This window comes from Nicotiana tabacum, chromosome 3 (genome assembly GCF_000715075.1).
Source record: "Nicotiana tabacum cultivar K326 chromosome 3, ASM71507v2, whole genome shotgun sequence".
In the NCBI taxonomy this organism is placed as follows: Eukaryota; Viridiplantae; Streptophyta; class Magnoliopsida; order Solanales; family Solanaceae; genus Nicotiana; species Nicotiana tabacum.
In genome coordinates, this window is record NC_134082.1 from 108787326 (window position 1) to 108814892 (window position 27567).

Here is a 27567-nt window from a genome sequence, read left to right on the forward strand (position 1 = left end):
GAAGGTAGAAAACTAATTTAACCAAAAAAACCTTTTCGAATATGATTCAGATCAAAAATAATCTATAGCCATATTCCATTACTTTCTCCTCTTCATATGAAACTGGTTGCAAACAAACTTACAAAACGTAGAAGATTGGAGAGAGTTGCTGTTTTACCTTTTTCCTTTTTAAAGAAATCTAGTCGGCCTCTACCTTTCACATATGCCCTTATACTCAGAATAGATATGTATAAGCTGGTCGTAAAAGTGGTTTGTCAGTTTTGCATTCTCAAATTATACAGATTCCATCATTTTTGTGAGAGTTCAATTGATCTTTTTTCCATCTTTAGAGCCGCGTGTAAACACATGAAAAACTGTTCGAGCGCATCATCATAACTGAAATTGAACGTTTGCACGTTTGACCAAGCCATTAAGGTAAAGATAAGACCTCCTTTTTCCAATAGGAGACTTGTACAAATGTGGTACAAGACAACCAACTTTATGATTAATGGTTCCCTAACGTCCTGCATTAAAATTAGATGCTTTGCCGCTTACATCTTTACAGTAACATTTCAATACCGCCTAATATCATGCAAAGTACATAAACATGGAAAAGAATATACATAGGGCTGATTTAGCCTCACGTGTACACCTGACAATCTAGTTGGTGCGGCTCAACATGTACAGTGCAGTATTCTTCACTTTCTGACAACAAAGTTTTCGTCACTCCATCTCAATTGGCATGTGAACAGCTACAGTGCAGGAGGTCAATACTCACAAATGGGCTGCTTGAATGGTGCTAGGTAGGGTGCCATGCCTCAAGAACATAATTAGAGAATGCAATTTGTCAATCATTTGTGAAACATCCTCCCTCCATGACCATGTTGGAGGATTTAGAGCACGAACAGAATTGAGACAAACAAGAAGCGTGCCACCTTCATGCAAGAGGACCTGCATGTTGACATACCAGCTCAAATAAATTTACTAAGATAGCCACCAAGCTAGGGCAAAAATGCAGTTTCTCATTTTCCGTAGTTGCAAGTCCCCAACAGAATGTAAATCTATCTATCTTCCAAGAATAACAAGAATTGGACCACTTAGAAATAAGAAAATTTCACAAAGGTTAACTTGTGTTTCCTACTAGGTTATATTGTTGGACCTAATAGCTGCACAAAGACTAACAGCAGCAAGCTGGACAGATATACAGATTGATTGAAACAAGATGGATAAACTTAAGGTGAGAAATATCTGGAGTAGAGTTATACCGTCAACCACAGTGGGAGGACTCCCAATACTGATGTAAGAGAGGCCAAAAGAATGCTAGACAAAGCAAGTGCTACATTTTGCTTGATCTGCAAGTATTGGGGTGAGCATCAGCTGCATATAGAAAGACGAGTTGATTACAAAGGAAAAGGAAATACCAAGGATGTTGTTTGACGAGATTTCGCAACACAAAATGGGACACCGGAAATATTGTCTTGTAACAACAGTACATCGGCAACAGCTATGGCAGCCGCACTAGCTCGTTCAGCCAGCACAATACCAACAGTAGCTGCAGCAAGTGCTGGGGCATCATTGATGCCATCACCTACCATTATAAGGCCGCCTGCTCAGAAGTATAGTAATTGGTCAGGTAACAATTAGCACAATAAGGATACATGAATTATCGTGAAAAGTTATAGTTGATTAGCATCTACCCAAGTTTGCACCCCATACATACACATTCCTGGGGCCCTAAAGTGGAGAGAAATGAGAATCATGACTAAGGTTTACCCTTTTTCGACTTCTCCTTGTTACCATGAACAGCAAAATAACTTCGGGTGTATGCTTTATTCCATCCAGTTTCACCTATAAGGTCCTCTGTTCTAAGTGGGATCTCCAATTTATTTAACTTTTATAGTCTATAGACATGAGTGGGTCCCCACAGAAGCATATGTAAACTTGTTTATCTTGATGGTTTAAAGTTAAAACTTTAATGCTTTAGCATTGGTTAAATTAATTTGTTATTGACTATTTAGAAAACGTCAACATAAAGACGCTAAATAAATATCAAAATTCCGCCATTAGTTTGATAAGTTGAATCTTTTAGGTCGCAGTCCAATGATTTGTTGCATGAAGGTAGCTTCTTCTCCTCTTTCGTTTGTATGTCTTTTTTAACTTAATACTTTATATCATTTCTTATTTGTGCTAATTTCTGAGTTGACTGACTCAAAGGTCTAAAAACACAGTTCTCATCTCTAAACCAATATCCAAAGGAATTCTCAAGGAGTGAAACAAAACTTGAAGTTCCAGAAAGTACGGAACAAAAACCAAGGAGCAATTTACAAATCTGCTTTAGCTAGCTGAAGCTCAGGTGAGTAGCAGGACAAGACATGCAATATTCGGCTGTTTGCTGCTACTCATTTATGGATAAATTTACCCAGGAAACTTGTCCGGTTAAGTTTGGGGGAAGAAAGAGAGGACAAAAGAATGAAGAAACAGTTAAGAAGCGCTATTATTATGAACACACTACAGTGTCATTACATGACATGAGAGCCAAAAGAGGAGAGCAAACACACTGCATGAACATCAGGCCTAAATGGGTCGTGGAATACGTCTTAAAGCACAAAATCTGAAAATTGTTCTGAAGTTTGGTCTAGGAATACCGTGACGTGAATTGGTCCACATGGTGTAATAAACAATGTCCGAATCAGGGTAACACCTTTTTATTCTATAGTAGTTAATGTCAGATATATTGATAGGAAAGACAAACATTAAAAGCGGCCCATTTAGATTGTCAAATTAATTAAGGGTTAAGGAAATTTTTCACCCATGATGGTTGAGATGTTTATGGTAAGCTGTATGGCTTGGAAAGAAACAAATGATACCTCTTTCCATAGAACCACTAGTTACACATACTACCTGTTTCATAGAACATTTATTAAATCCTAAAGAAGCATTTAGCCACAGCTGCCCCAGCTATTTATTAATTTAATCTGGTGACTTAGCATGAGTAGTTTTCATTGTTTTTGATAAGTTGTCATTTGGCATGTGTATTAAGATGTGAGTTAAATACGAACATGAACTAGTTAAGTGAGAGCAAATGTGCAAAACCACAAATAATTTTTTTGTTTAGAATTCGGAAATCTAAAATGGGCCTGAAAACATGAAAGGAAACCTCTCATTGCCAGCTTTTGTGACTCACCTGTATCCCTTGAAATGCTTGTAACATGAAAAAGTTTATCCTCCGGCTTTAGGCTGCAGTTAACTTCTTTGATACCCACAGCTTTAGCAACTCTATGTGCACTCGCCTCATGGTCACCAGTTAACATTAAAACACGAAGTTTAGCTTGATTCTGCAGTGTCTGTACAACGTCTAGAACTCCAGGTCGAGGCTTATCTTCAAAGTGGAAAAGAGTTACCTGGTACCAAGACAGAATCAGCAAAATGGTCTGCGGAATGGGCATTGAGGAAGAAGCTAGACGGTAATTTCTAAAAAGATGAGCATTAAATATTTGTACATCATAACTCTTAAGATATCACTGAAGTCTATATATCCGGTCTGGCTTTGCCTAGCAAAATCCAGTAAGCTGACGTTTGATTTGATTGCAAAGAGGTCTTGATACTCAACAATACTCAATTATAAGGAAATGCTTGCTCCAATATTTAGAAGCCCTTGAAATCTTGATGTTCAAAAGTTAATGGATTAGCTTCTGGCTCAAACACCAAACCTTTTTTACATATCTTTTCAATTTTGGATTCAGCCTCTCTCTTCCATTTTGTGATTTTACTCATAACGATTTCCGGTTTTTAGAGGTATAAGAAAACTGAGAAATTCACCAAGTTAAATAACAAGCATCCTGTACGAGATGGACACGAGAAAAGGTCCAATGTGAGACAAGTCCACATGGGAGATTGGTCCAATGTTCATTTTCAATTTAACTTAATTGACACTGATTTAAACAACTTTTGATAATTTTAATGCCAAAAAGTTGAATAAGTGATACTCTTGAAGTCTACAGTGTTGAAAATTGAAAAACCGTGAAGTGAAGTGAGAACTGCAACATTTTGTTGCTCGAAAAGTCATGAAAAGAGGAATAAGGTTCTCCTGGATTGTCTACTGTGACCATTAGCTGGTTTTCGATGAGTTTCAGGGGCTAGATCAGTGTTACAAACCACATTGCTAATGCTTCCCAGGAAAATAGGAATCCCAGAATCATGCTTTTGGGGTGGGATTGAAGGACAAGGACACAGTCATGATTTCTGAGGTGCCATTTTGTTCATGACTTTGTGCGGTGGATTTTGGTATCAGGGGAGGGAAGGGAGATTGAATATATTCCTGCCTTTGAGTACTTTCAAAAATCTTGGATCTGGATTTCTACAAACTATTCCTTGAGATCAAAAATCTTGGATCTGGATTTCTAGAAACTATTCCTTGAGAATAAGAACAAAATTATCCATATAGGTGACATGAGAAAAGTTATCTGTTGCAATTTGGGTAAATTGGCATTTTTCCCCTTTGCAGATCTCTCTCCAACTTCCGTACCCCAACCCTCATGCCGGTGTATGATTTAATACTGCTTTATTTGTTGTATATGGTAATTTCTATGCCTTAGTTAATTTTGACGTATTTCATGGCTTCTTGTAAGTCTTTTCTGTATAACTATTTGGTTTGAACACGTAATGAATTACTTCCTAGATATACCTAGACCAAAGACCTTTTTCCACAAAATTGAAGTCCAAACATTTGTTTGACCTATATTAAACATGGACAAACTAATCTAAAACTCAAAATTTTAAGCTACAGAATCCCAACCCACCAAATACCATGTGCCAACCAAACTGTCCTCATAAATCAATACACTAAGGATCATGTCTCACAAGTAAATGGTTACACCAAATCATCCTGTAACATTATGGGATACAAGTAGTATATTGCAATCAAATTAAGAGAAAATGTGAATATTATGCACCCAAGGGCGAGGCCTAGTGACAATGAAGTTGGCGGAGAACCATGAGGTCTCATGTTCCAATTCCAGCGAAGGCAAAAAACACTAGGTGATTTCTTCCCATCACCTAAACCTTGGTGGAGAGAGTTACCAAGTACCTGTGCTGGTGTAAGATAGCAGGTACCTGGTGGAATACTCGAGGTGCAAGCAAGCTGCCCGGACACCGTCATCATTAAAAAAAGAAGAACGAATGTGGATTTCTAAAGTTGTAATACTCATTAGAAACAACTGACCTTTTGATTATTAACTGAGAGAGCAGCGTGGACAAAATCACCTCCAAAAGACGACGTGCTTACTGCCTCCTTAACTCTTCTCGATTCATCTTCAGAGTGGAAAAGTGAGGTGATGTATTCCACAGAACCAAGAAAAGCTTTCCACGGTTTACCGTCTCCGAGTCCTGGCTATAAGACAAATATAATGAATAATTACTTAACTTTCCCATTGTAGAATTAAGTAACAGCAAATTTAAGTTTAAAGAAGAGAGCTTTTTGCTTTCCACAAAGTGTTTTCTATAGCCTAAAATAATCTACTATTTCTTTGTCACCATAACTATCAAATAGAAAGGGGAGGGATATTCCTGAACTTGTTAAAACTTCACCAGCTTATTAGGTCATCCATGAGATATTAAACATGGAATTAATTAGGGCCCATAACTCTGTTGCTCCTCCTTAGCCCTTTTGCACAAGCAGCCCCAACCCATACTATTTGATTTTGCAACTTCCAAACAATCTTATGGTGTTTTTTGATAGCAAAGTTTGACAATAATCTAAACCCAGCCTATAATTTTTTTCTATACTGTGCTAATAGACTTCAACTCAGCCAAAAACTTTTGGAATATTTTGGTCAAGCAAAGCAAAGCCCTCGAGTCTCGAGTAAACTCCAACTCAGTATGACGACCCGGCCGGTTGTCTTAAGAATTTACGCCCCGATCCCCTATTAACTGCTTTCCCCGTGTTTATTTCTGCTATTTTGATTTGCCGGGATGTTCAGTTTTGAGTTTCGGAGAGTTTTGGGACACTTAGTCCCTAAATGAGAGCTTAAGTGTTGGAAATTTGACCGTAGTCGGAGCAGTGTGAAAACGGCCTCGGAATGGAAATCCGATGGTTCCTTTAGCTCCGTTGGGTGATTTCGGGCTTAGGGGCGTGTTCGGATTGTGTTTTGGAGGTCCGTAGTTAATTTAGGCTTGAAATGCCGAAAGGTCGAATTTTGAAGTTTCCGGTTCGATAGTGAGATTTTGATCCGAGGGTCGGAATGGAATTCCGGAAGTTGGAGTAGCTCCGTAGTATTGAATGTGACGTGTGTGCAAAATTTCAGGTCATTCGGACGAGGTTTGATAGACTTTTTGATCGAAAGCGTATTTCTAGAGTTTTGGAGTTCTTAGGCTTGAATCCGTGGTTGATTCGTCGTTTCGATGTTGTTTTAGGTATTTTAAGGATTGGTACAAGTTTGGACAGTGGTATTAGACTTGTTGGTGCTTTTGGTTGAGGTCCCGGGGGCCTCGGATGATTTCGGATGGTTGTCGGAAGGATTTTGGAGTTTGGAGTTGCAGAGCTGGTTTTCTGTCATAACCGCACCTACGAGTGTGGGACCGCAGGTGCGGCGCCGCAGAAGCGGCTCAGTGGTCGCAGAAGCGGAAATGAGGAAGGGCGCCAGGAACTGCAAAAGCGGCATAAGGAACCGCACCTGCGTGACCGCAGATGCGGATTTTGGGTCGCAGGTGTGAGATGGAGTTTTTAAGTGAGAACCGCAGAAGCGGTTCCCCAACAACAGAAGCGGTATCGCAGATGCGATTGTTGGACCGCAGATGCGGGATTTCTGGGCAAAAAATAGGAAGTTTCGAGGGTTTAGTTTCAAAAGTTGGAAATTCAGTTTGGAGCTCGGGAGAGGGCGATTTTAAGAGGAAATTGAAGAGGAGATCAGTGGGTAACAATTCTTTAACCCTTTCTAGTCATATTCCATCAATCTATAGTTAGTTTCATCATTTAATTTCGGATTGGAGATGAAAATTGGGAAAAAGTTGGAAGAAAGTTCTTACACCTATTCGACTTTTGATTGGGAATTTGAACTTAGATTTGGATAATTTTGGTATGCATGAACTCGTGAGAGTATGAGGATTCTGAAAATATAAATTTGACCCGATTCCGAGACGTGGGCCCGAGGGGCGTTTTGGTCATTTTACCTAATTTCGCGTATTAGCTTAGAATTTCCTTGTAGAATCAGTTACTTGAAGTGTTATTTACATTATGCAATTGAATTGAATAGATTTGGGCCATTTGGAGTCGAGTACTCGTGGCAAGAACGTGGTTTTCAGGTTGACTTTTGAGTCGGTTCGAAGTAAGTGGCTTGCCTAACCTTGTGTGGGGGACCTTCCCCTTAGGATTTGGTATATTTGGTAATTGAAATGCCTTGTACGTGAGGTGACGAGTGTGTACTTGTGCTAATTGTTGGAAATCCGGTTTTCATTAAGTAATTACTTGTATGTTTCCTTTCCTGTTTTTATTACTTGCACTATTAAGCCTGTTGTTAGCTTAGGAAAGCATGTCTAAGTGACTTAATTGCTTTCCTTGCTCAAACTGCCTTACCTGAATTCTGTGCAGCATGCTAGGCTAGAATTACTTGTTTGCCTTAATATGAAATTTGTCATTTCTGAATATTTTCCTGTTGCTGCTGTGTATTTATATTGGGACAACGGATGTGGGATTCCAGTAGCTCCCTCTTGTCTGTCTATGTTGGGACTACGGATGTGGGATTCCGGTAGATCCCCCTGCACAGTTATATGGAACTACGGGAATGCACCTGGTAGATTCCTCCAGTATTGGGTATTTACATTTGGGACTACGGAACGAGATTCCGGTAGATCCCCGCGCACTATGAGTTAGACTATGGGACGGGATCCCGGGAGATCCATTGGATATGTATATTTGGGACTACAAGACGGTATCCTGGGAGATCCCCGATTGTTATTTTGGTGTTGAACCGTATTTCTTTATGTGTTTACCTTGTCTCTGTAATAGTTGGTGTTGCTCTTTATATCTTGTGTTACTTTTATTGCTGTACTTATTTATATTGTTCTGTTCTACACTGTTGAACTTTATATTTTATTTAACCTCAGTAGGGTCCTGACCTTCCTCGTCACCCCGACCGAGGCTAAGCTTGGCATTTACTAAGTACCGCTATGGTGTACTCATGCCCTTTCTGCGCATGGTTTTCATGTGCAGATCCAGGTACTGCGACTCAGTCCTATCACCCTTGAGGCGAGGCGACTGCTCCAGCCACTTCGAGGTATATCTGCCGCGTTCGCAGACCGAGGAGTCTCTTTCTATTCTCGCTTTTAAGTATTAGCCCTTCTGTATTTCTTTTCCATGTTAGATATTCTGGAGTTAGACACTGTTAGATATTCCAAGGCTTGTGGTTTCATGAGATTCCAGGTTTTGGGAAAGTGTATTAGTTTTGAGAAGTTGTATTGTATATGGCGAGCGACATTTTAAATACTGTTTCATTCGGTTATTTTAACTTTTAATTATTTCTTCCGCAAATTTTGTTATTTTCCGCATTTGTTAGGCTTACCTAATCGTAGAGACTAGGTACCGTTACGACAGTTCACGGAGGGCGAACCGGGATCGTGACACTCAGGCAGGTGAGGCCAATCGTTCTTGGGTGCAGAATTGCTTAACCAGCAGATTTAGGTGGTCCTCAGTACATGCAGCATTTCACGGTATGCTATATATCTTAGGTTTAATTTCCAAATGTCCTTTGCCATGTCAGATATTATAGTACAATCACAGCACCGATATTTCAACGTCTTTGGCCTGTCTACAAGTTCGGTTCTCATTGCCCCTAAACAACCAAAGGCGCTGCTATAGGTAGACATGCATCTGCAATATATGCAAGATTCAGCTAAAAAACAGATGAATTCCACTACTTTATGACCTAAAATTTTGCCCTCCAAAGCCTTATTACCGTGTGTCCTAACCCGTTAGGGAGTAGATGTCCCACACTTGTATTAAAGGTAGAACTGAGTCCAGCACCAGCAGTCTAGATGTTGAACCTGATGTAAAACCACTTTAAACGTACAGTACCAAGGACCAGGTTAAATCAGGATATCAGCTTCAAAACTAGACCTCAATAAGTAGTCTACAAAATAAAATGTAGTAACTTGTAATATGGCACATCACATTGATGAAGATTTTTGATCAAGCAAGATACATATGAAGACAATTTAAGCTTAATTTTCCACTGAGGAGCTAAAAGGGAGAGATCACTTCTTGTATTGGAAAGGTAAATATATTGAACAGAGAAAACTAGAATTAATAGTGAGCAGATAGGAAAGAATACCTCAAAGCTTGATATTGTTGCAAATATGCCTCTACCAGGTAAATTCTCAAAACTTTCAACTGAAACTGAAGGAAGGTCTTTGCCCGTGCTATGATCTACAACAGCTCTGCATGAATGAAGGAGGAAGCAGAGAAGATAAGCATTAAGTGATCTCAGGTACTAGTACCGAATACCAACTTCTGAGCTAAACTCACTTAAAGGTGATAGTGTATAATCATAATGTTAGAAAGGGGTAAGCATCCAAAATTCATATATAGAAACATATCAAATAAATAAACAGATTAAATACATATATATCGAGACATATCAATTCACACCACCTTCCAATCGGGTGAGTTGTACCCCTCTCCATTGCAGCTGCAACAGCAAGTGCTTCTTTCTCACAGCTGGGGACACAACAAGAAGCAATTCTTTTTCCATGTCCATGTATCGGTTCAATTGCTTTGCACATGAACTCCCCAGTTGTTAGTGTACCAGTTTTGTCAAATGCAATACTATGACATGAAGCCAAGGCATCAAGAACTTCTCCACCTTTAAGCAATATCCCCTAGAAACAAAATTCACCATATAAGATCCTGTGAGCAGAAAAGACTGATCCTGAAACAACATATGATAATATCATTCTGCTCAGATCCTGGAAATAACGTTTACAAAAATGAAAATAAGACAAGTATGGGAAATACGTACTGTACGACAATGATGAGGTTTTTTTTTTTTTGAGATGGTAACAGATCCAATATATTAATAAATCATCAGCACAAATTTTGTCCTGTAACCAAGATTACATCAAGAAGAGCTAAGACAAACAAAAATTAAACTTCCTTGTTCTTCTTACAAGGGGCCTAAGACTTCTATGATGAGGTATTAATATTATACAAGTTACCAGAATTTTTTTGAATGGAAAAGGAGAGGCAAAATAGCTTTTGTCATACAAATTACCAGAACTAGAACAACATATATATATATATATATACACACACATATATATATATATATATATATACTTTTTTTTTTGAAAGTTCTGCTCAGACCTGACAGTAACATTATAATAATGAAAACAGGATGACTATGGTTCAAACATAAAGACTATGATGAGGTATTATACAAGTTCTAGAATTAGGAAAATATTTATTTTTTAAAAAGCCAGTGAAAAGGATTTGACACCACAAGTTCAATAAATAGATTGTCTGCCAATTCGAAAAGCTACCCTTTTTGCACAGGCACTGATGGCAGTTGCATAAGCCAATGGTGCCACAGCTAACGCACAAGGTGATGCAGCCACCATGAGGCCCAATGCTCGGTAAACTGATCCTCTGCAAGCTGCAGAAAAAGAAGGAAAAAAGTCACCAGATAACCAAATGGTACAGAGAATAGATGATGAAAAAGACACATACATATGGACATTCCTTCTTTTCACTTGCATTAAAAATCATGAAAAAGTTTTACTCTTGATAGTGGGTAAACAGTTACACAGATGTCTCCACAGAGATCCAAGCCCAAGCGTGCACACAAAGTTCAATAACGTTGTTTTAACCCATTTAACACCTCAAAAACATATGCATTTAAAATCCCTTCTTCCTGATAGAAAGGTCTGTGAAGTAATGCAAGAAAGACTGATGTGGATACTGGATAGCAACAAGTAAACACAAATAAAAAAGTATCTGCTCAAGTTAAGATTCCTATAAGTACCTGCGGTGCTAATGAAAGGCCACTTGAAAAGGAATGGACCAAGAAACGCAACTGCAAGAGATAATAACACAACTGCTTTACTGTACTGCTCGCCAAATTTGTCAAGCCATCTTTGAAGTTTTGGTTTACTTAGCTGAGCTTCTTCTGTCAGCTGCACAATTCTGCTGAGCATGGACTCTTTCCACGTCTTCTTCGCCTGTAGAGAAAATCAAAGTTAACAAAAGACTGAATTAGACAAACTAAATTGAGTGCTTCTTAAATAAAACTGCTTTAGTTCAGAGCTCCTCAATTAACGATGTTTAACATTGTTTAGTAAACAAGACTTTAACTTTCAGGTACCTACTTCATTTTACCACTTTGAAGTCACTTCTTGGGCCCTTGGCCAAGCTTTATTAACTTTTGGGATTAAAATTTTTATGGTTTCAAATAATGGTCGCTGGTTGATCTAGGGACTCTAGAATGACATCCCTTTGGATTTGCAAATCTGGGAGTTTTAGAATCTATAATATTGTGGACAATCAAGGAAGTCTCATACTGGATAATCATTATTTTCAATAACTGATAAATCCCCGAGGGCCAGAAGCGCGTGGGACGAAATTCAATGGATAATGAGCACGCCCCCCTACAAGTCAAACTACTATCGTGACTGATGAGCTACCATAAACTTCTACCAAAATGAGTATCAGCGACTCAGCAATCAAATAACAAAGCAAACTAGCTTCTATATCACAAGCACTAGTCTATTTTGATAACTCATTCTGCCAATAAATGTAAAATAAGGAGTTGATAGTAAAAAGATTACTGCACGATTGAGTCGAGGAATATTAGCTTGGGAAATTCTTAAGCAAAAACTAAGAAATTTTCTGTAAATTTTTCTGACAAATTTAAGAGAGACAAATCTCCGCCTTGTCACTAAGAAAAGTAAAAAAGAAGGAATATATGTCTTCTCTTTTAATGCCATCTTGGCTACAGCTGCACAAATTTCTTCACCTTTTTCAATTTAAATCAATTGGGTTCAATCCGAATTATGGACTATTGAAGGGCATACCTTCACTATCAACATACCGTCCAGGTTTCGTGCACCTCCAGGAATACTGTCCCCCTCTTTCTTTTCTAAAGGTTTGACTTCTCCTGTCAAATGCTCAATAGTAATTGTTGTTCTACCTCGGGAAACTTCACAGTCCACTGGTACTGACTGATCAAAGCAACATGAAGAGTTAAACAGGCATAAAAGCTCACCATACTGTACTTCTCAAGTGGTTTGTAGGCCGAGGCGAGATACATCATTTGTGATATCTGGAATTTCTTTTTATTGTGGTGCCGAAAAGAAAAATACAAAACAAATCATAAGCTAGTTAGTTTTTTTTTTTTTTTTTTTTGGGGGGGGGGGGGGGGAAGGAACTTGCAGCTTTCATGTTATTTTGGCAATTGACCTTTTGCTGGTTTTGTTAACTTTTCTCTCTTGTGATTCATTAGGATTCATGGGATCGTGGAATACCTCAAATCAATACATTGTTCCAAGAGTTGAAGCACAAAATGTAAAAGTAAAGATACAGAATCAAGGGAACCCAATATAAGTTGTAGGACAAAATTTGACCATGGAAGAAAATAGTAATTAATTTTCTCCATGAATCACAGTAGGAACTAGGAAGTATGATTACACACACACACACACAGAGATACATATAGAGAGAGAGAGAGATTAAGAACACCAGATGTATAGATATACTAACAGGCCAAAAACTGTATAAGGCATTACCACTCCCTGCTAACTGTCCGTATGAGAAAACAATAGTAGCTAATTATCTCCTCCAAGTATGATATTACGACAATCTAGATGTTGCAATCTCTGAGTCCTACAGGTGTTAATCTTAGATTCATCTAATTCCAGCTGCCAAATAATTCTTAATATATTGATGTTATTATAATCAGCTTTAAATATAAAGTCAATTTTGTATTAGCTTTCACGGTTTAATTATTGGTATATCTTCTCTTGCAAATTACAAAGGTCATGAGACCACACACGTATAGAGATCTTGGAATCCCAACAAAAGACACTTGCTGCTATTTAGTCTCTTCTCAGCTAAAGTAGAAGATGCAAGCTATAGAAACAACCTATGATCTAAGATTTAGTAGGAATAAAATGGCCAGATAAGGAGAACATAACAATTAACATCTGATCCGAAATATCAATTTAACCCAAAAGAAATAGACAAATAAGTAAACGAGTTTTTAATGCGACCAAACCCAAAAGAAGTGTGGATACAGACCTCACCAGCTTTAACCAATATAAATGAGCCAACTTCCAGGTCACTCACTGGAACTTCACTGTATGTCAAGTCAGCAAAACTAGGCAAAGTTTGATTGTCAACATGCAGCACAAGAGCAAATTCTGGATGGTTTTCTTTTAATTCCTTTACGTCACCCTTGGAGCGACTAGTGAAGTAATCTTCAGCTGCACTGACAGTTATGTCTTAGATAAAAAAGTTCAAGTCCTCCAGAGGACATCTTCAAATTGTTTTACTTACCTATATGAGCCAAATTAAACATTGCAAGAAGCAAGCCACCTTCCAATATGTTCCCCATAAAAACTGATGCAAAAGCTGCAAGAGCCATCAGTACATGAATATTTATTTTGCCACCAGTAATGTCCATTAACGCATCAAGTGATGCTGAGACCTGACAATAAAGTGAAATTATAAATATGGGACTTTCCAAAGGAATTAAAATGTTTCATCATGAGAGAACAAGTAGTAATTGCACTTCTTTACACATGGATTTACACATATTGATATCCACAATACGCGTTGCCTAAACTGCAAGATCATGAGGACTTAAAGATCCTAACTTCAATTGTTCCAAATGCAGTGTACTTACACATCTTCTATTCAGCAATAATTCGCAAGGGCTAAAGTACATAGTCTAAAATTTGTGACTCATTCACTCCCTATTCTTTGAAAGGTTGCAGGTCGAACAGAGTCACTCCTAGGGTGAAGATCATCATACAGAAAAATGGATTGAGCTGGCTAATCACTCTAACAGATTTTATGACTTAAATCATAATTCTCCCACTCAATTAATCTCATTATAATGACTGGATAACCATTGTTTTTCCTCTTTTTCTTGCTTTAGTGGTCCATAAATAGCCTCAATAAAGCATTTGAATAGGAGATCATCTCCTCGTATCTCTATAGTTAAAATAGTATCCCTAAAGTTTGTATTGTAAGCTAAGACTGCATTAAGAAATTATTCAATCAATTAGACAAGTCAATTGTAGAGTATAACTGAAACCATTTGAGTATAAAAAATATGAAGATTAAAGCTAGTTGAAAGAGAAAAGACATAAATACCCCAACGAGAGGAAAGGCAATGAGAGTGAAAACACGCTGGAGAGGCAGAACGGCTGGCTGGGGAAGAAAGTAAGGGCAAGCAGCGGCAGCAATAAACAAAGCCGCAGAGCAACAGCAAAGCTCTAAATGCTCTCTCAATATATTCGCCAAGTGGGTCCATCTGATAGCTCTAGCGAATTTGAGAAATAGCTCCTGCGATTTCGTAAGTTTCCCGTCGTCATGACCATGATGGTGATGGTGATGATGATCATGGCTATGGTCATGGTGACTGTGGCCACAGTTACAAGCAGCGCAGTGGATGCGACTGCGGAACTGAGTGGAGCTCCGAATTGAAATTGAAGGTTTGGGTTTCAATGAAGAGAGCAGGACATTTCGGTTGACTTTAATTCTCCTTCTAGTTTTGTAAATTGAACAATTGATCCCTGTGAATGAAGTTGAAAGACGCAGAGCTTCCATTTTGTTGCTGAATATTTTCACCGAATCTTCTCTATTTCTCAATCAATAATAATGGGGGTTTGGGCTCTTTTGCTATTTTGGAGTGTGGCTATTGTTGTATCATCTACACCACACTATGTGCTCCCTTCTGGGTTACCGTCCTACGCTACGCTCTCTCTAGTCTCTAGTCAGGATCTACTTGTCAAGATCTTGTGCTTTTGGGACCTGTTTGACGATTTTGGGTTAGCTCAGCACGCTTTTGTCTATCAAAAATGTATGGCCATATTTTGTTGTCAAAATAATTTAGCCAATTCTAACGTATTCATCGAGGGTGCACGTTTAATATGTTGCCTATTAGAATATAAAAACTCTCTTCGTATAGGATAGTATAATATAACAAGAAACTAGTCTTACTCATATTTGAATATAATAGGTTGTATAATCACTGGTATCTATGTGAGTTTATTTTAAAAAAATTTAATTCGGTCTCCGCCTAAATTCACAAAATATATTTTAAAACAAAAATTCAAATTAACTTTCATTTTAGTATACCGACCTCCACCCACCTTTATGGTCGAAAGACAGAATTTAAATCATGTTTTTCATGTTATTCCAAATTAGCGAGGTAAATTTTTTTTAAAACTTCACTTTTGAACTTTGTGGAATAGCATGAGCATCTTTAATTTTTTCAGTATTAAGTTGATCTATTTGGGGTCCAGTCCGTAAATTAGCTAGCGTTTGGCCATAGATTCCAAATTTGTTTTGAAAAATCTGATTTGGGTGAAGTTTGGTTTGAAGATGAAAATGTGTTTGGATATACGTTTTCAAAACATATTTTCTAACTTTTTTTGGAAAAACATGTATATAATTTCCAAATTTTGAAATTTTGGCCCAAAATCAGCAATTAGGGTTATTTTGAGATTTGGGGTTTGAAATTTGAAATTTTGTCAAAAGGTGGGCAAAATTTATGGCAAAACATGAGTTTTAAAAATAAATCCCAAATTTATTTTGGCAAAACTCATGGTCAAACGGGGCCTTAGTGTTCAGCAGTTCAGCTCCATATATCCCTTTACCAGTGAGTTACTTTTAAAAAGTCAAATCATGTAAATTTTTCCTTTATTCCTCCTATCTGTTGTTATATCCCTTTCCAGTCACATTCTAACATGGACGAGCTAAGCTCTTTAGTTATCATTCATCTAAATGACTCCATGCTCATTTTTAGCTATACCTTGACGATACCTTTTAACACATTAATAGCACGTTTGGCCAAGCCGCAAAAATCAGCTTATTTTGATAAGTACTTTTTTTCAAAAGTGTTTTGCTCAAAAGTACTTTTGGTGAAAAGCAATTTGTGTTTGGCTAATTAGTTTGAAAAACACTTCTGAGCAACAATTAGTGTTTGATCAAGCTTTAAAAAACTATTTCTAAGTATATTTTTCTCAAAAGTGCTTCTCAAAAAAGTGCTTTCGAGAGAATACTTTTTTCTGTTTCTCCAAAACTGCTTCTGCTTCTCCTCAAAAGCACTTTTTTTCCTTCCAAAAGCTTGGTCAAACACCTCAATTTTTGGCCAAAAGTGCTTTTGGCAACAAAAAAAAAATACTTTTGGTCAAAAAGAAGTTTGGTCAAACAGACTATAAATGTTGGACATAAATGTTATACATTTTTTTAATGAAAATAACTGAATCTTGCTAAACGAGTTCCGCCCTTGAAGCAGAAGTGAAAGGAGACTGTCCAATCTGAGTATAAAATAGCAACAAACCCTTCCAGTCCCTACGCTATGGTGAAACTAAATGGTACATTGGCTGCTATAAATTGTAAGTGAAGTACAAGATCTAGGGATCATCTACAGTTTTTTATGGCACTCAACTCTACAGGTGCACACAATTTAACAACAATCAGTAAACTATCGTTATAGGCAGGACTTTCCTCTCTTAAGTTGCTCACCTGACTGTTCAAGTCGAAAATGAATGGCACTCCAGAAAAGAAAAAATGAATGATCTACTGTTACAGATCACAACACACAACAACAAACAGTTTGCCTATATTTGCAAGCCATCACCTGTAAGCATATGGCATGTTCAAGAAATACTGCTCATGCTTCTGATGTGACTCATTCCGGCTATGGTTAAATTGGTAGACCGGTCAACTTTCTTTATCATTACCACTTCCTTCAGAAGCTTTGGGACCATCATAAGCAGATAAGAAAAAAGTACCCTGGTTTTTCTGCAAAAACCTGTAACAAACGCATACACAAAATAAAAGCTCATCGCAAAATAATACATCAATACAATAGGTGTTTCCTGAATCCATGTCATCTTGGAAACACTACATCCCTGCCAGGAAAAACTACAATGGAATTCATTAATGTTGCTGTTGAACTGGTTCTTACAGAAGGCAGAAACAATGGATATCTTTTATTCCTTTTTTATTTTTCATCAATTACAATAACAAAAGCACCCTTCCCTTCTGTTGATCATTTATAACAAATCTAATGCAACTCCTTTTCAGGCACATTACCGTAGTAAAGTTAACAATCCAATGTAAGCTAGTGAAATTTCTGCCTGGGTGCTTTCTAGAAGAGAATAGAGAATCATGTGATTAGACCAATAACTTTAAAAAAAAATACTAGCTAAGACTAATGCAGCAATTATCTAATTAAACCCTTCTTAAACTCTTCAACTTGTTGCTGTTTACTAGGCAGCAGTTCAATCATAAAATAATTCCAAAACATATTATAAAAATAAAAACACTGATAGAAGGAAGTAAAGGAAAAAGAGCATATACTTGAGAAAGTCTAGCAATTTCTGCTGCAAGCGAATCAATGTCTCCTCTTCAATTTTTACATATGCAAGTAACTCAGGCAATTTTACTGCAACATCAGAAACAAATTAAGGTAGGACTTTACAAGTCTCGAGGTTTCATATAAAATATATTTTAAGTTCATGTGAACACATTTAAAACACTGCTGAACATATTTTGTTGAATTGAGACCTAGAGGATGGTTCACAATCTTATCAAAACATTTACTTTTGATAAGTAAAGATACACAAGCGTACAGACAAACATACGAGGATCCTCTGCAGTATGATATTTTTTAAGGTTCACATATCTCTATCTTGGGGTTAATTCAAAAAACGGTGAACATTTAGTACTTCTTCATACCAAAAAGACGCAACAGATGTTCAGCACCATATACACTAGATGGAGAGACATTATCTGAAACTGCTTCATGATACTGTTGGCGCTCCTTCTTGTACAATAAAATAACGGGCAGTGCTTTGTCAAAATAACATCGAATTCCATTCAGTATCTCCCCAACTGAATCAGTCATCCTGCATGTATATTTGGAAGACAAGGATTGGCAGATATATTAAAGAGCAAACTACACCTCCAAGATAAATGCATTTTATTTGCAATCACTGCTCATGCAAAGGTACTTGTGAATAACCTCACAATTTAGCAATAAACCAACTACTAGCTTGACATCCGGTAAGCATAGTTTAATGAACTGACAATATGAAACACTAGGCTATGGGTCCTTAAGGAAATACTGGGGTGGTTTGATAATTTCTTCATCCTGCATGAGTTTTCTTATGGAGTTACCTTTTGAAGGAACCAATATATTCCGACATTGACCATGCAGACTACAGGATGCCATAGCTCCCATAGAAGAATTGTAGGGATGGAATTCAATATACTTAAAGTCTTAAACTTTAACAATCAAAAAGAATGATAGGGATGGAAGAACGAAATAAAGATGCATAACGTCAGCTCAGCAATAAATACACCCTTACATGAAAAGAAAAAGACAAAGCACTTACATCCCGTCCTTTTTGGATCGGTATTCAAGGTACTTGGTCAATATATCATCAACAGTGGGAGATCGTGGGAGCTTCACAAGCTGCAAAGAACACATCCGACTTCATCATATAGCAATTAGGTATAGCAACCAACATCAATAACTAACATCGTCAGAATATAAATGAAAATTATTTGCACTTGTACATTTTAAGTTATTGAAAATTATTTGCACTTTTAGTACTATCGTTCTAACTTTGCAGTTTTGAAGAAGTTATGGTACTACATTGATCCAAATGCTAAAGGATTTTAGGACTTGATGTAATAAAAATGTTAAATAATATCTGGCCTACAGAATATTGATTTTTATGCTGAAGGTTAGTTTAAAGGTTGGTTGTTGGGGGCTTGAGCATATATGGCAAGATGGGCCTCACAGAAGCAGGCCCAATAGCCTTGGTGAGGTCATAATCCTCTTTCATTCATAGCCACAAAAATCATTCAATGTCAACGAAGAAAAGAAAGTTGATAAACTCCAGCATGCCATTTGTAGGGAAGAATACAGATGTGTGGCTGGGCAGATCAATGTCATGTTATCCAATATGAATTATTCTAATCCCAACAGATCCGGTTCAGATTAGCAGGGAGGAACTCAGTCTAGTAAATCAGCATAGATCTCAGACAAATAAGGTATAGCCATCTATTTGTCAGCGTTCTTTTTGGGATTTCAGGTTGAGATAAGATAAGTCAGCAATTCTACTTCTAGTTGATTGCTCTATCATGGGTTTCCCATTATACGTGGCTATGGTCACTCATCTATGCTCCAACCCTTAACAGTAGAAAATGCTTTACTAGCATCCACAACACGTCTGATACTAGACTCGATTGGAGCACGCCCCCGCTAATCAACTTTAATAGTATGTTTTGAGCTATATTACTTGATAAAAAGACAAATAGAAGTCCATCTCCACGAAACACGGGAACTCAAAAAAGAGCAATCCAAGGTTATATTTTTGTGCCCTGAGTAGGTCCAGTTTCAATAAAGGCCTCGTGCAAGTTTATTCCAAACGAGTTTTCTATCAGCTGCAGAAACAAACAGCTTATTGGTCAGCAACTAGGAACTTCTCACTGAATAGTTGTCACTGTCACTTGTTTGGGAAGCGTAGTAGTCATTGTTGTTGTTGTCATCACTTGTGTCTTAGTCTGTTACTGAGCTTGATAAGACAGATAAACCTAGTCATGATCCTACATATATGTACCTTATTTTGCTGCGTGATGAACTCCCAATCATCAACCAGTTGCTTCTTCAAGGTAGATGGAATCTGAATCTTCACAAGTTTCTCTGCAGATACATTGCCCTTCTGCCATCAAATATCCAAGTTACAAACCAATCTATGATTATTTAAAAGCTAATCCAGCACATCATCAACAAGAAGAAACCTCCCCATGATGGCAAATAATGGCTGAGAAACCTTTTAATAACAAATGTCTTCACAGGCAAACGAAGTGAGATTAGACAGGTATGGGATTGCAGCGTCTAAATCACACAGTATAGGATGACTAAAATGGAGGAGTGCTAAAGGAGTATTATGCGATAAGTAAATACTCTACACAACGATTTAGACCAACAATGTTATATGAAAGTGAATGTTGGGCGTCTATCCACAAGATGAATGCCATAGAAGAATGTATGTCAAGATGGATACGCCCTTAACAAGATTCAACAAGATTAAAAATGATCACATTCGATAGAGGGTGCAAGTAGCACATAAATAAAGTGAGATTGCATGACACCATTTGTTCAAGTGCAACGTAGACTCTCAAATACACATGTTCATAGGTGTGAAACTATAATGATTAAATGTGCAAGAAGGGAATGAGTTAAACCTAAAATCACATGAACAGGCTCAGTTAAAAATTGAATATATAAGGAAAGCAAAGGATCCTGCAGGCAATAGCAGTAATTTGGAATTACAGATTAGTAGTAGTTGTTACACTTACATCAAATCTCATGCTTTCCAGTAGTCTTTTAAGTTTGGTTAGATATCTCTATAGACCTATGTGGGAATAAGTGGGGGATTTAGAGAATCTCTAGTTTTAGAGAACCCTAAATTTGTCTTAAACAGTAAATTATAAAGGACTAGAATAGAGAAGGGTCGATATAGAAGATTCATATAGATGACGCCAGCTAGATTAGAGTTAAATCATAATAAAACTTCAAGTTTGTCAACAACAACCGTTTATCTTTAGTTTCAAACCCATTTCTATTTAAAAGATTATAGTTTTTGAACTTTAAAACTCAATGCGCACTCAAAACTAAGACAGCCAAAAGTATCATTTTAAGGAGGAGGATAACACTTGGAATTCATTTGATATCTATAACTTTCTTTTGGAGATTCATCCAAGATATTAACGGCATTTATTCAGCTGCTCCTACATCAGGGCACTGGGCAGAGGACATAGAAACCAAGGCACAAAAACTTTTCATTCCCTAGCTACATGAATGATCTAGCTCTCTTCAACCCTCCTGTTCCATTGACATCCACTTGCAATTAGAGACTTCTTTTGACTTTGCACCATATATCAGATATATACTTAAACATGTCATCAGCGATAAGAGGGAAAAAAAGGCATTGAGCCATAGAGTCCAGAATTAAGCAAACCTCAGTGCCTGAGTCGGCTTTGCGCTTTTTCCCTTTTGGAACTGCAACACAAGTTCAATTAAAAAGAAATATCTTATAAGCAGATAATTAATAGAAACTAAAAGACTTAACAAACTCAAATATGTCTGATTTTGTGATCCTGAAGCAAAATAGGTGTACTCCAGTGTAGCATGATATGAATAGTAAAAAGTCATCACCTTGACCAACTCAAGGTTATTTCATCTACAATATTCCACAGTGTGATAGTAGACAAATGCCAATTCATCAAAAAAATTAAGGAGAATGCTGTCAGTTATTAGCTTTTTACATCCAATATTGCATGTATTTCTAACTATCGTATCCACTCTACAAGGATGATACCCACAGCTGCGAGAATTTGAGCGGGACTCCACAGTCATCAAGGACTCATAACATTTAACTGGAGTACAAATGCCAATTCATCAAAAAAATTAAGGAGAATGCTGTCAGTTATTAGCTTTTTACATCCAATATTGCATGTATTTCTAACTATCGTATCCACTCTACAAGGATGATACCCACAGCTGCGAGAATTTGAGCGGGACTCCACAGTCATCAAGGACTCATAACATTTAACTGGATCTAATAACTCAAAATCTTTTGTATAAGTTGTCATCAGAGAATATCAATTTGAATGAAGCCATACAACATGATTGAGTTATACTAATGTTTATGTACTGCCTAGATACAGCTTCCTTCAGTTAAATGTCAAAAGCCAGTCAAATTGCCAAATCTTTAACCTCGGTTAAACCTCTAATACAAAAGTTTAGACTAAATAATGAATACATGCCAGCAATCATAGAAGTCAATAGAAATCATAACATACATTTTTTAGAGAAAATTAGAAGAAAGAAGTGTGCCGCGCCACTGTAAAATCCCTAACTGCAACTACAAAATAACTGTTTCTCTTAATTCATTTTCGAAACTTTGGATGGTCGGCTCTCCCTTCTCAATGGTAGAATAGAGAAATATGTGCAAGCAAGTCTATCATAAGCATAAAGCAAAGGCGAGAGATTCTAGAAATTACCACTTCTCTTCCATAATCTTTTGTTTTATGACCCCGGTTAGTTTTACATACAAAAAAATGAGTCCCACTTTCTCTGAGCACACTCAAAAGATATGTCAACTATTGAAGATCTGAGGTTGGGGCCTTTGAATCCCTTTGTTTCTTCTGTTATAACCAAAGCCAATCATTACTTCTCCTCTGCAATCACATATTGTTTCTTGGCTATCCTTCTGATTTTCCTCCTTTTCTTAGTTCTCTTCCACCTATGCTTAACATCCTAGTACATGCATCACGTCTTTCCCCGGAAAAAGGCATGCGATCCATACTGAAGCTGAGTCTTATCATCCACCAGACATGCTTGATATGATACCCTCACAAATGTAATTACCTCAGTATTCTAATTGATTTGCCAGACGGAGAAAACACCGCTAGATAATGTGAGGGGGTTCCTCATACTTGTAGTATCAAAAACATTTGATTTAGGCGGCTTAAACATGAGATTAAACTTTTGTGAGAAAAATGTACATGGCCTAAAATGCATAATGTATCAAATGATCATCAATCATGTCAAAAAATAGTTAGTACGTAACTAGGTTTGGGATAAAATTTCCAGTATATGCAAGAAGACTATTGTCTAAAACATTAATTTTACAACTAAAAAGAAATTAAGGCAACCTGCAATGATAATTTGTTTTAAAAGAAGTTAGGGTTGAGGTCCAGGATACCTGATTCGTCAGTACACCCCTTGCACGTAAATTTTATCAACAGTCCAAATTTCCATAAATTCATATATTTAGGTTGCAAATTTGGTTGAAAGAAACCGCAAATCAGGCACACACCCAACATTGAGTGTCCATGATGCCTGAGAGAGCTTTAGGGCTAACCATGTCCAAATTATCAAAGGACCAACTCAGCCGGAGTTGAAACATTTAGAGGAAAGCAATTATTCCATCCCAATGCAAATGTGGGATTTCCTTGCTTGTCTAAGTTCGAAACGGAAGCATTAGAATGTTTTCCATGTTTCTTTAGACAATGCTTTACAGTCAGTTACTTTCCAATATGGACAAACATTTATTTTTTCCCCAAATGGAAAAATATCTTTAACTACGGTTCAGTTCTACAAGGCTCCGATAGAACTCCAGACTAATGAACTTTTTGAAGTTCGATGCTCCCGTTCTTCCCTGCAGTATCCTAGTGTAAGGGAAATAAATGTGGATAGAGGAGAAGACGAAGGAAGGCAGGAAGAATCATGAAACAATTTTGGAGGTAGATCTTCCTGAAAAGAAGATGCATCTATGTTCTTGCTTAAAAAAGAAAAAAGGGAAAGTCCGAAATCAAAGAAATTCCCGTATCCCCCAAAAAAGGTAAACTAGGGATTTTACAATTTTATAAAAACCTGCTTCACTTATGTGGAGGACGCTGGGCATGCTTAACTTTTGGCTTTATTATTACCTACCTCCCCCCCCCCCCTTCCCACCCCACCCCAAAAAAAAATACCAATGCAGAAAGCAATCACTTAGTTTAAAGAAATGAATAATCAAAATTATAAGATACCCATACCATTGCTCTTAGTGTCTTCTTTATCCAGTTTAACATCTGCAAATGAAAAGTAAGTTAGAAACAACAATGACACTCAATCCCGAGATCTAATACTCCACCCAGTTATGAGATCCTTTCCTTCAGAGGAGATACATAACCAGAAGGCATTTGGTTTTGTAGTTAATGTCCACTATTAGATATGCCAGAACTTTTGAAATTGAAAACATGAGGTACAACAAGAAAAGGAGTTAATGCATTTTTTCTTAAGTTATGCTAGACATGATTTACAACCTTAACTTTGGTTATGTTTCCATTTATTCACTGAGGTACTTGACAAACATCTCTAAGGAACTAATCTTTTGGAATTTAGTCCTACCAATTATTGGCTTTCAATCAGCTAAATCTCCAAATATTTGACCTCAAAGAAAGACATCAGGAGTAATATTGAGTCCATAAACAAGTCATAAACATCGAGAGATTATGCAAAAAATAAGTATTTCCACAACCAGATACCTAGAGAAGACACACCAGCTGAGCTTTTTGGCTTTGCCTGCGCTGATCGTCCAGATTTAGTATTTTTTTCCATGCCCTGCTTCTTGTCTAGTGCCTGCTGCTTCAAGACGTTGTCTTCCGTGTGCTTCATCAGGCGGTCAGTGCCTACCCATTCATCCCAACTGTTGCAAGACATAGTTTCAGTAATTAGTCTTGCTGAATACACTTACAATTAACAATATTCAACTACAACCTCCAAAATTCAGTTTGAATTAAACAAAAAACTAGCTTCACATTTTACTGCAGAACCTGACATACACAGCTTGACAGCTATGTAATCCCAGTCGCATGAAAAGGTTCTGGGGTCTGGAGTGCCAAGTTCATAGAATCTAATTTCCGTATAAATTTAGACAGCAATTGCTTTTCTTTTGGTAAATTTATGTTGTTAGAAACACACCACACTGTAAATGATTTTTTATAAATTAAAAATATTTGAAAAAAGATCATAGTCAAAGAAAGAGCTTGACTCTCCAAATAGTAACAGTACCAGGTAAAATAAGATAGAGGGAATTCAATATTGTGAATGTGTATTCAATAAATCCTTATATAGACAAAAAAGTTGAGGGACTTTGTAATACTCCGTCCTTTTCTATTTGAACATCATGGTTTGAACTTCAATGGGTAGATAGGTTTATTTCATATATTAAGCAGAGAAAGTGCTTATGGAGAATAGTAAAAGTAGATCCTATGTAAAGTATTAAATCTTCCAATAATTCCCAATTCCGGGAAAAGGACATTCCTTTTGCAACAGATTGAAACGGAAAGAACACGTTTAATTTGAAATAAAAGGAGCATGTAGTTGAAATGATAGATATAAAACTTCACTATTAACATACAAGACCAAATTCGTTGTGCTACCTGAGGCTTTCCAAATTAAAATCATGCATTCATAATTGTCCTTTACATCCAGAGCAGCACAACATTTTTAAATCTAATTTGTCATATAACCACCATAATCAACATATCGAAATATATTCATGTCTCTTGCTCAAGGACTAGCTCCTTTGGAGCAGGACATTCAAACCAAAAACGTTAAGGCAGCATTTACAACGAACAATCAGTTGGTCAACCTTTCAAATTCTGGTGTAAATTGCTATTTATATGATACTCTTGAATTGAAAACTTTTTACAAGAACTTCATAGACTCACTTTTTGTTCCATCCCTGCAATTTAAAATAAATAAAAACGAGTATTAATTCTCGATATCGTTGCGAATATTGAAAGAAATTTAAACAAGCTAAGAATGTAAGGCTATTAACCTATTCTACAAGTTCTTTCACATCTGTTAACTAAAGAATCTCCAAATTTAATTTTTATATATAAAGCATAAGGTGAAAGAAGATGAATATTAAACTTACAAGGTAATGAACAAAGTATCTCCATTCATTCTTCCTTAGCTCTGCTTTTTGAACCTTCACAGTAGAAAAACATAGATCGCATTAGGGTGTAGCAAGAAGCTTGTGGCCAGCAATAAGTAGCATGGTTTAATTTTTTTTGATAAGGAGTAGCATGGTTTAATCAGGGTGCTAAAATTTGTAGAAGGCGACAGTACGTCATTGTACACATGATTATTTTCCATATACAGAAGAAACTTTCCCTTGTAAGAAATATACTAATTCACAAATAGTGCTTTCAAAAGCGAAATGCGCATAAAAGCAACAAGTCTCGACTCTTGAGAGCTATAAGCAAGCAGCAAAATGCACATATTCTCAAAGTAAAGAGCATGTTTAGAGAAAATACAGGAATTACCACCAACATGAGCAAATTTAGTAATTCAATGGTCCAATATACAACGGCGAAAGCACTAATCCCAATTCCCAACAACTGAAATTAAATATCAGTAAAGTGTATATTTGTTTTTAAAAAATTTATTTTTATTATACGTAGGGGGAGGGAAAACGGGGAGGGGATTACTAGGTGGAAAATCGAACCCTCACCGACAAGGTGAAAATTCAAGTAATCAACCAACCGGGCTATTAAGATTTCCCAGTAAAGTGCAATTTCAATAAGCTAAGTAGTACTTTGTTTTACAACCGAGAAATCCCCGAGGGTCAATTGCACACGGTTCAAAACTCAGAGGAAAATGGGTCCGCCACTCTACCCTTCTCCACTTAAATATCAGGTCTTTGCCTGCAACAAGGTTCAAACCCATGACTTCCACCTAACCCACATATCACGCACTATGTCTCTTCAGTAATATACCTACAAGAGATGAGGCTAACAATCCTCAGCATAAGAACCATATCTCGTCTAGAGTTGCATTCTCCTTGCACAGAAGCATGATTAGCAAAGAAGGTTGGGTAACTGTAATGGGTCAAAAGCTGAAGTAGAATTCCCCAAAATCACTTCCAGTTCGTATACACAGATCACCCATAGTTGCAGGGAAAATAAAATAATGATACAAAATCTCAACCAATAATCAAACATATAATCAGAGTAGATATAAAATAGCCGAGATTTTTGTTACATTCAATTGCGATAAACACCAAATCCAGGAGAACATACGTGCGATAGAAGGCATCGGAGTTCAATTTCCACAATTAATTACAGCATTTCAACTAAATTAGCGATTTCTGTGTAAAAAGAAAAGGCAAGTTAAGAAACGTGCCTTTGCTTCGTAGATGCGAGGGCCATGATAGGCAAGAACCTTCTCGCCTTCGGTGTAGACACTAGGTTTTGAGTCGGGCACGTCGCCAGAGGAGTTGTCGCTGTCGGTAGCAGAGTCGTCTTTGGAGCTAACCATTTCCGATTACCAGAGGGTTTCGACAAGTATCTCTTGGCCGTATACGACGGGGAAGCGACGGTGGATTTGTTTCCCACTTCTTTATCGGTTTCAAAATTAAAGGGACCAGTGAACCTGTGCCGCTGCATTTGTGCGCGTGGCTCTTTAAACCCCTTCGGATATTGCACTAATCAGTAGTATTGCCTAAAATAAGCACTTACCATTTTATATTAGTAAACAATAATTATTATTTTCTTTTCTTTCTTCTTTTACTAATTTCTACCACTGTGCTGCTATCGAACAAACTAAATTCCTTTTCATTTCTAATTCTCGTTTGCAATTACATTTGTATAGACGACGAGAGTATTTTACCTAGTGGGATTAACTATTTAGTGAACCTAGAAGAAGAGGATTAGGTTGACTGAATTAAAGTGATAAATATGGAGGGTTTATGTTTTCTTACTATAAGAAGTAAGAAATAAACCTTTCTCCTTTC

At 37.1% G+C, this 27567-nt stretch overlaps 2 protein-coding genes across 10 annotated transcripts; both read right to left on the reverse strand.

Moving 5' to 3' along the window:
- Nucleotides 1–431: 431 nt before the first annotated feature.
- On the reverse strand, nt 432–15080 carry LOC107767810 (putative cadmium/zinc-transporting ATPase HMA1, chloroplastic). 4 transcript variants are annotated; one of them, XM_075249780.1, is made up of 13 exons: nt 14342–15080; nt 13520–13670; nt 13262–13446; nt 12040–12186; nt 10992–11187; nt 10510–10622; nt 9623–9849; nt 9303–9408; nt 5201–5368; nt 3164–3380; nt 1401–1585; nt 1245–1331; nt 432–930 (listed from the first exon to the last, which is right to left on the reverse strand). In XM_075249780.1, exons 1-13 carry the CDS (start codon nt 14795–14797, stop codon nt 754–756), a joined length of 2415 nt encoding a protein of 804 aa, XP_075105881.1. In that variant the 5' UTR covers nt 14798–15080; the 3' UTR covers nt 432–753. The 4 variants fall into 4 exon arrangements, 3 of the variants coding, with proteins under 3 accessions (XP_075105881.1, XP_075105882.1, XP_075105883.1); XM_075249781.1 differs by having other exon boundaries at nt 12040–12182; nt 13258–13446; XR_012707716.1 differs by lacking the exon at nt 1401–1585 and having other exon boundaries at nt 1245–1356.
- Nucleotides 15081–16493: 1413 nt separating this feature from the next.
- On the reverse strand, nt 16494–27267 carry LOC107767843 (protein MRG1). 6 transcript variants are annotated; one of them, XM_075249775.1, is made up of 11 exons: nt 26958–27227; nt 25708–25761; nt 25499–25512; nt 24326–24471; nt 23819–23854; nt 21235–21275; nt 19831–19932; nt 18598–18677; nt 17939–18108; nt 17561–17645; nt 16494–17009 (listed from the first exon to the last, which is right to left on the reverse strand). In XM_075249775.1, exons 1-11 carry the CDS (start codon nt 27090–27092, stop codon nt 16919–16921), a joined length of 954 nt encoding a protein of 317 aa, XP_075105876.1. In that variant the 5' UTR covers nt 27093–27227; the 3' UTR covers nt 16494–16918. The 6 variants fall into 6 exon arrangements, with proteins under 6 accessions (XP_075105876.1, XP_075105875.1, XP_075105877.1 ...); XM_075249774.1 differs by having other exon boundaries at nt 24311–24471; XM_075249776.1 differs by lacking the exon at nt 25499–25512 and having other exon boundaries at nt 24311–24471; nt 25704–25761; nt 26958–27267.
- Between the last annotated feature and the right edge of the window lie 300 nt (nt 27268–27567).

Excerpts from the sequence above, each read along its gene's own strand:
- LOC107767810 (XM_075249780.1), bottom strand. The coding sequence starts at position 14,797 with ATGGAAGCTCTGCGTCTTTCAACTTCATTCACAGGGATCAATTGTTCA. Across the intron at positions 13,671-14,341 it reads TTGCCTTTCCTCTCGTTGGG|GTCTCAGCATCACTTGATGC; the intron begins GTATTTATGTCT and ends CTTTATTGTCAG. Across the intron at positions 1,586-3,163 it reads AAGCATTTCAAGGGATACAG|GCGGCCTTATAATGGTAGGT; the intron begins GTGAGTCACAAA and ends ACTTCTGAGCAG.
- LOC107767843 (XM_075249774.1), bottom strand. The coding sequence starts at position 27,092 with ATGGTTAGCTCCAAAGACGACTCTGCTACCGACAGCGACAACTCCTCT. Across the intron at positions 19,933-21,234 it reads AAGCCGACTCAGGCACTGAG|AAGGGCAATGTATCTGCAGA; the intron begins GTTTGCTTAATT and ends ATTTGATGGCAG. Across the intron at positions 18,678-19,830 it reads TCATCACGCAGCAAAATAAG|CTTGTGAAGCTCCCACGATC; the intron begins GTACATATATGT and ends TGTTCTTTGCAG.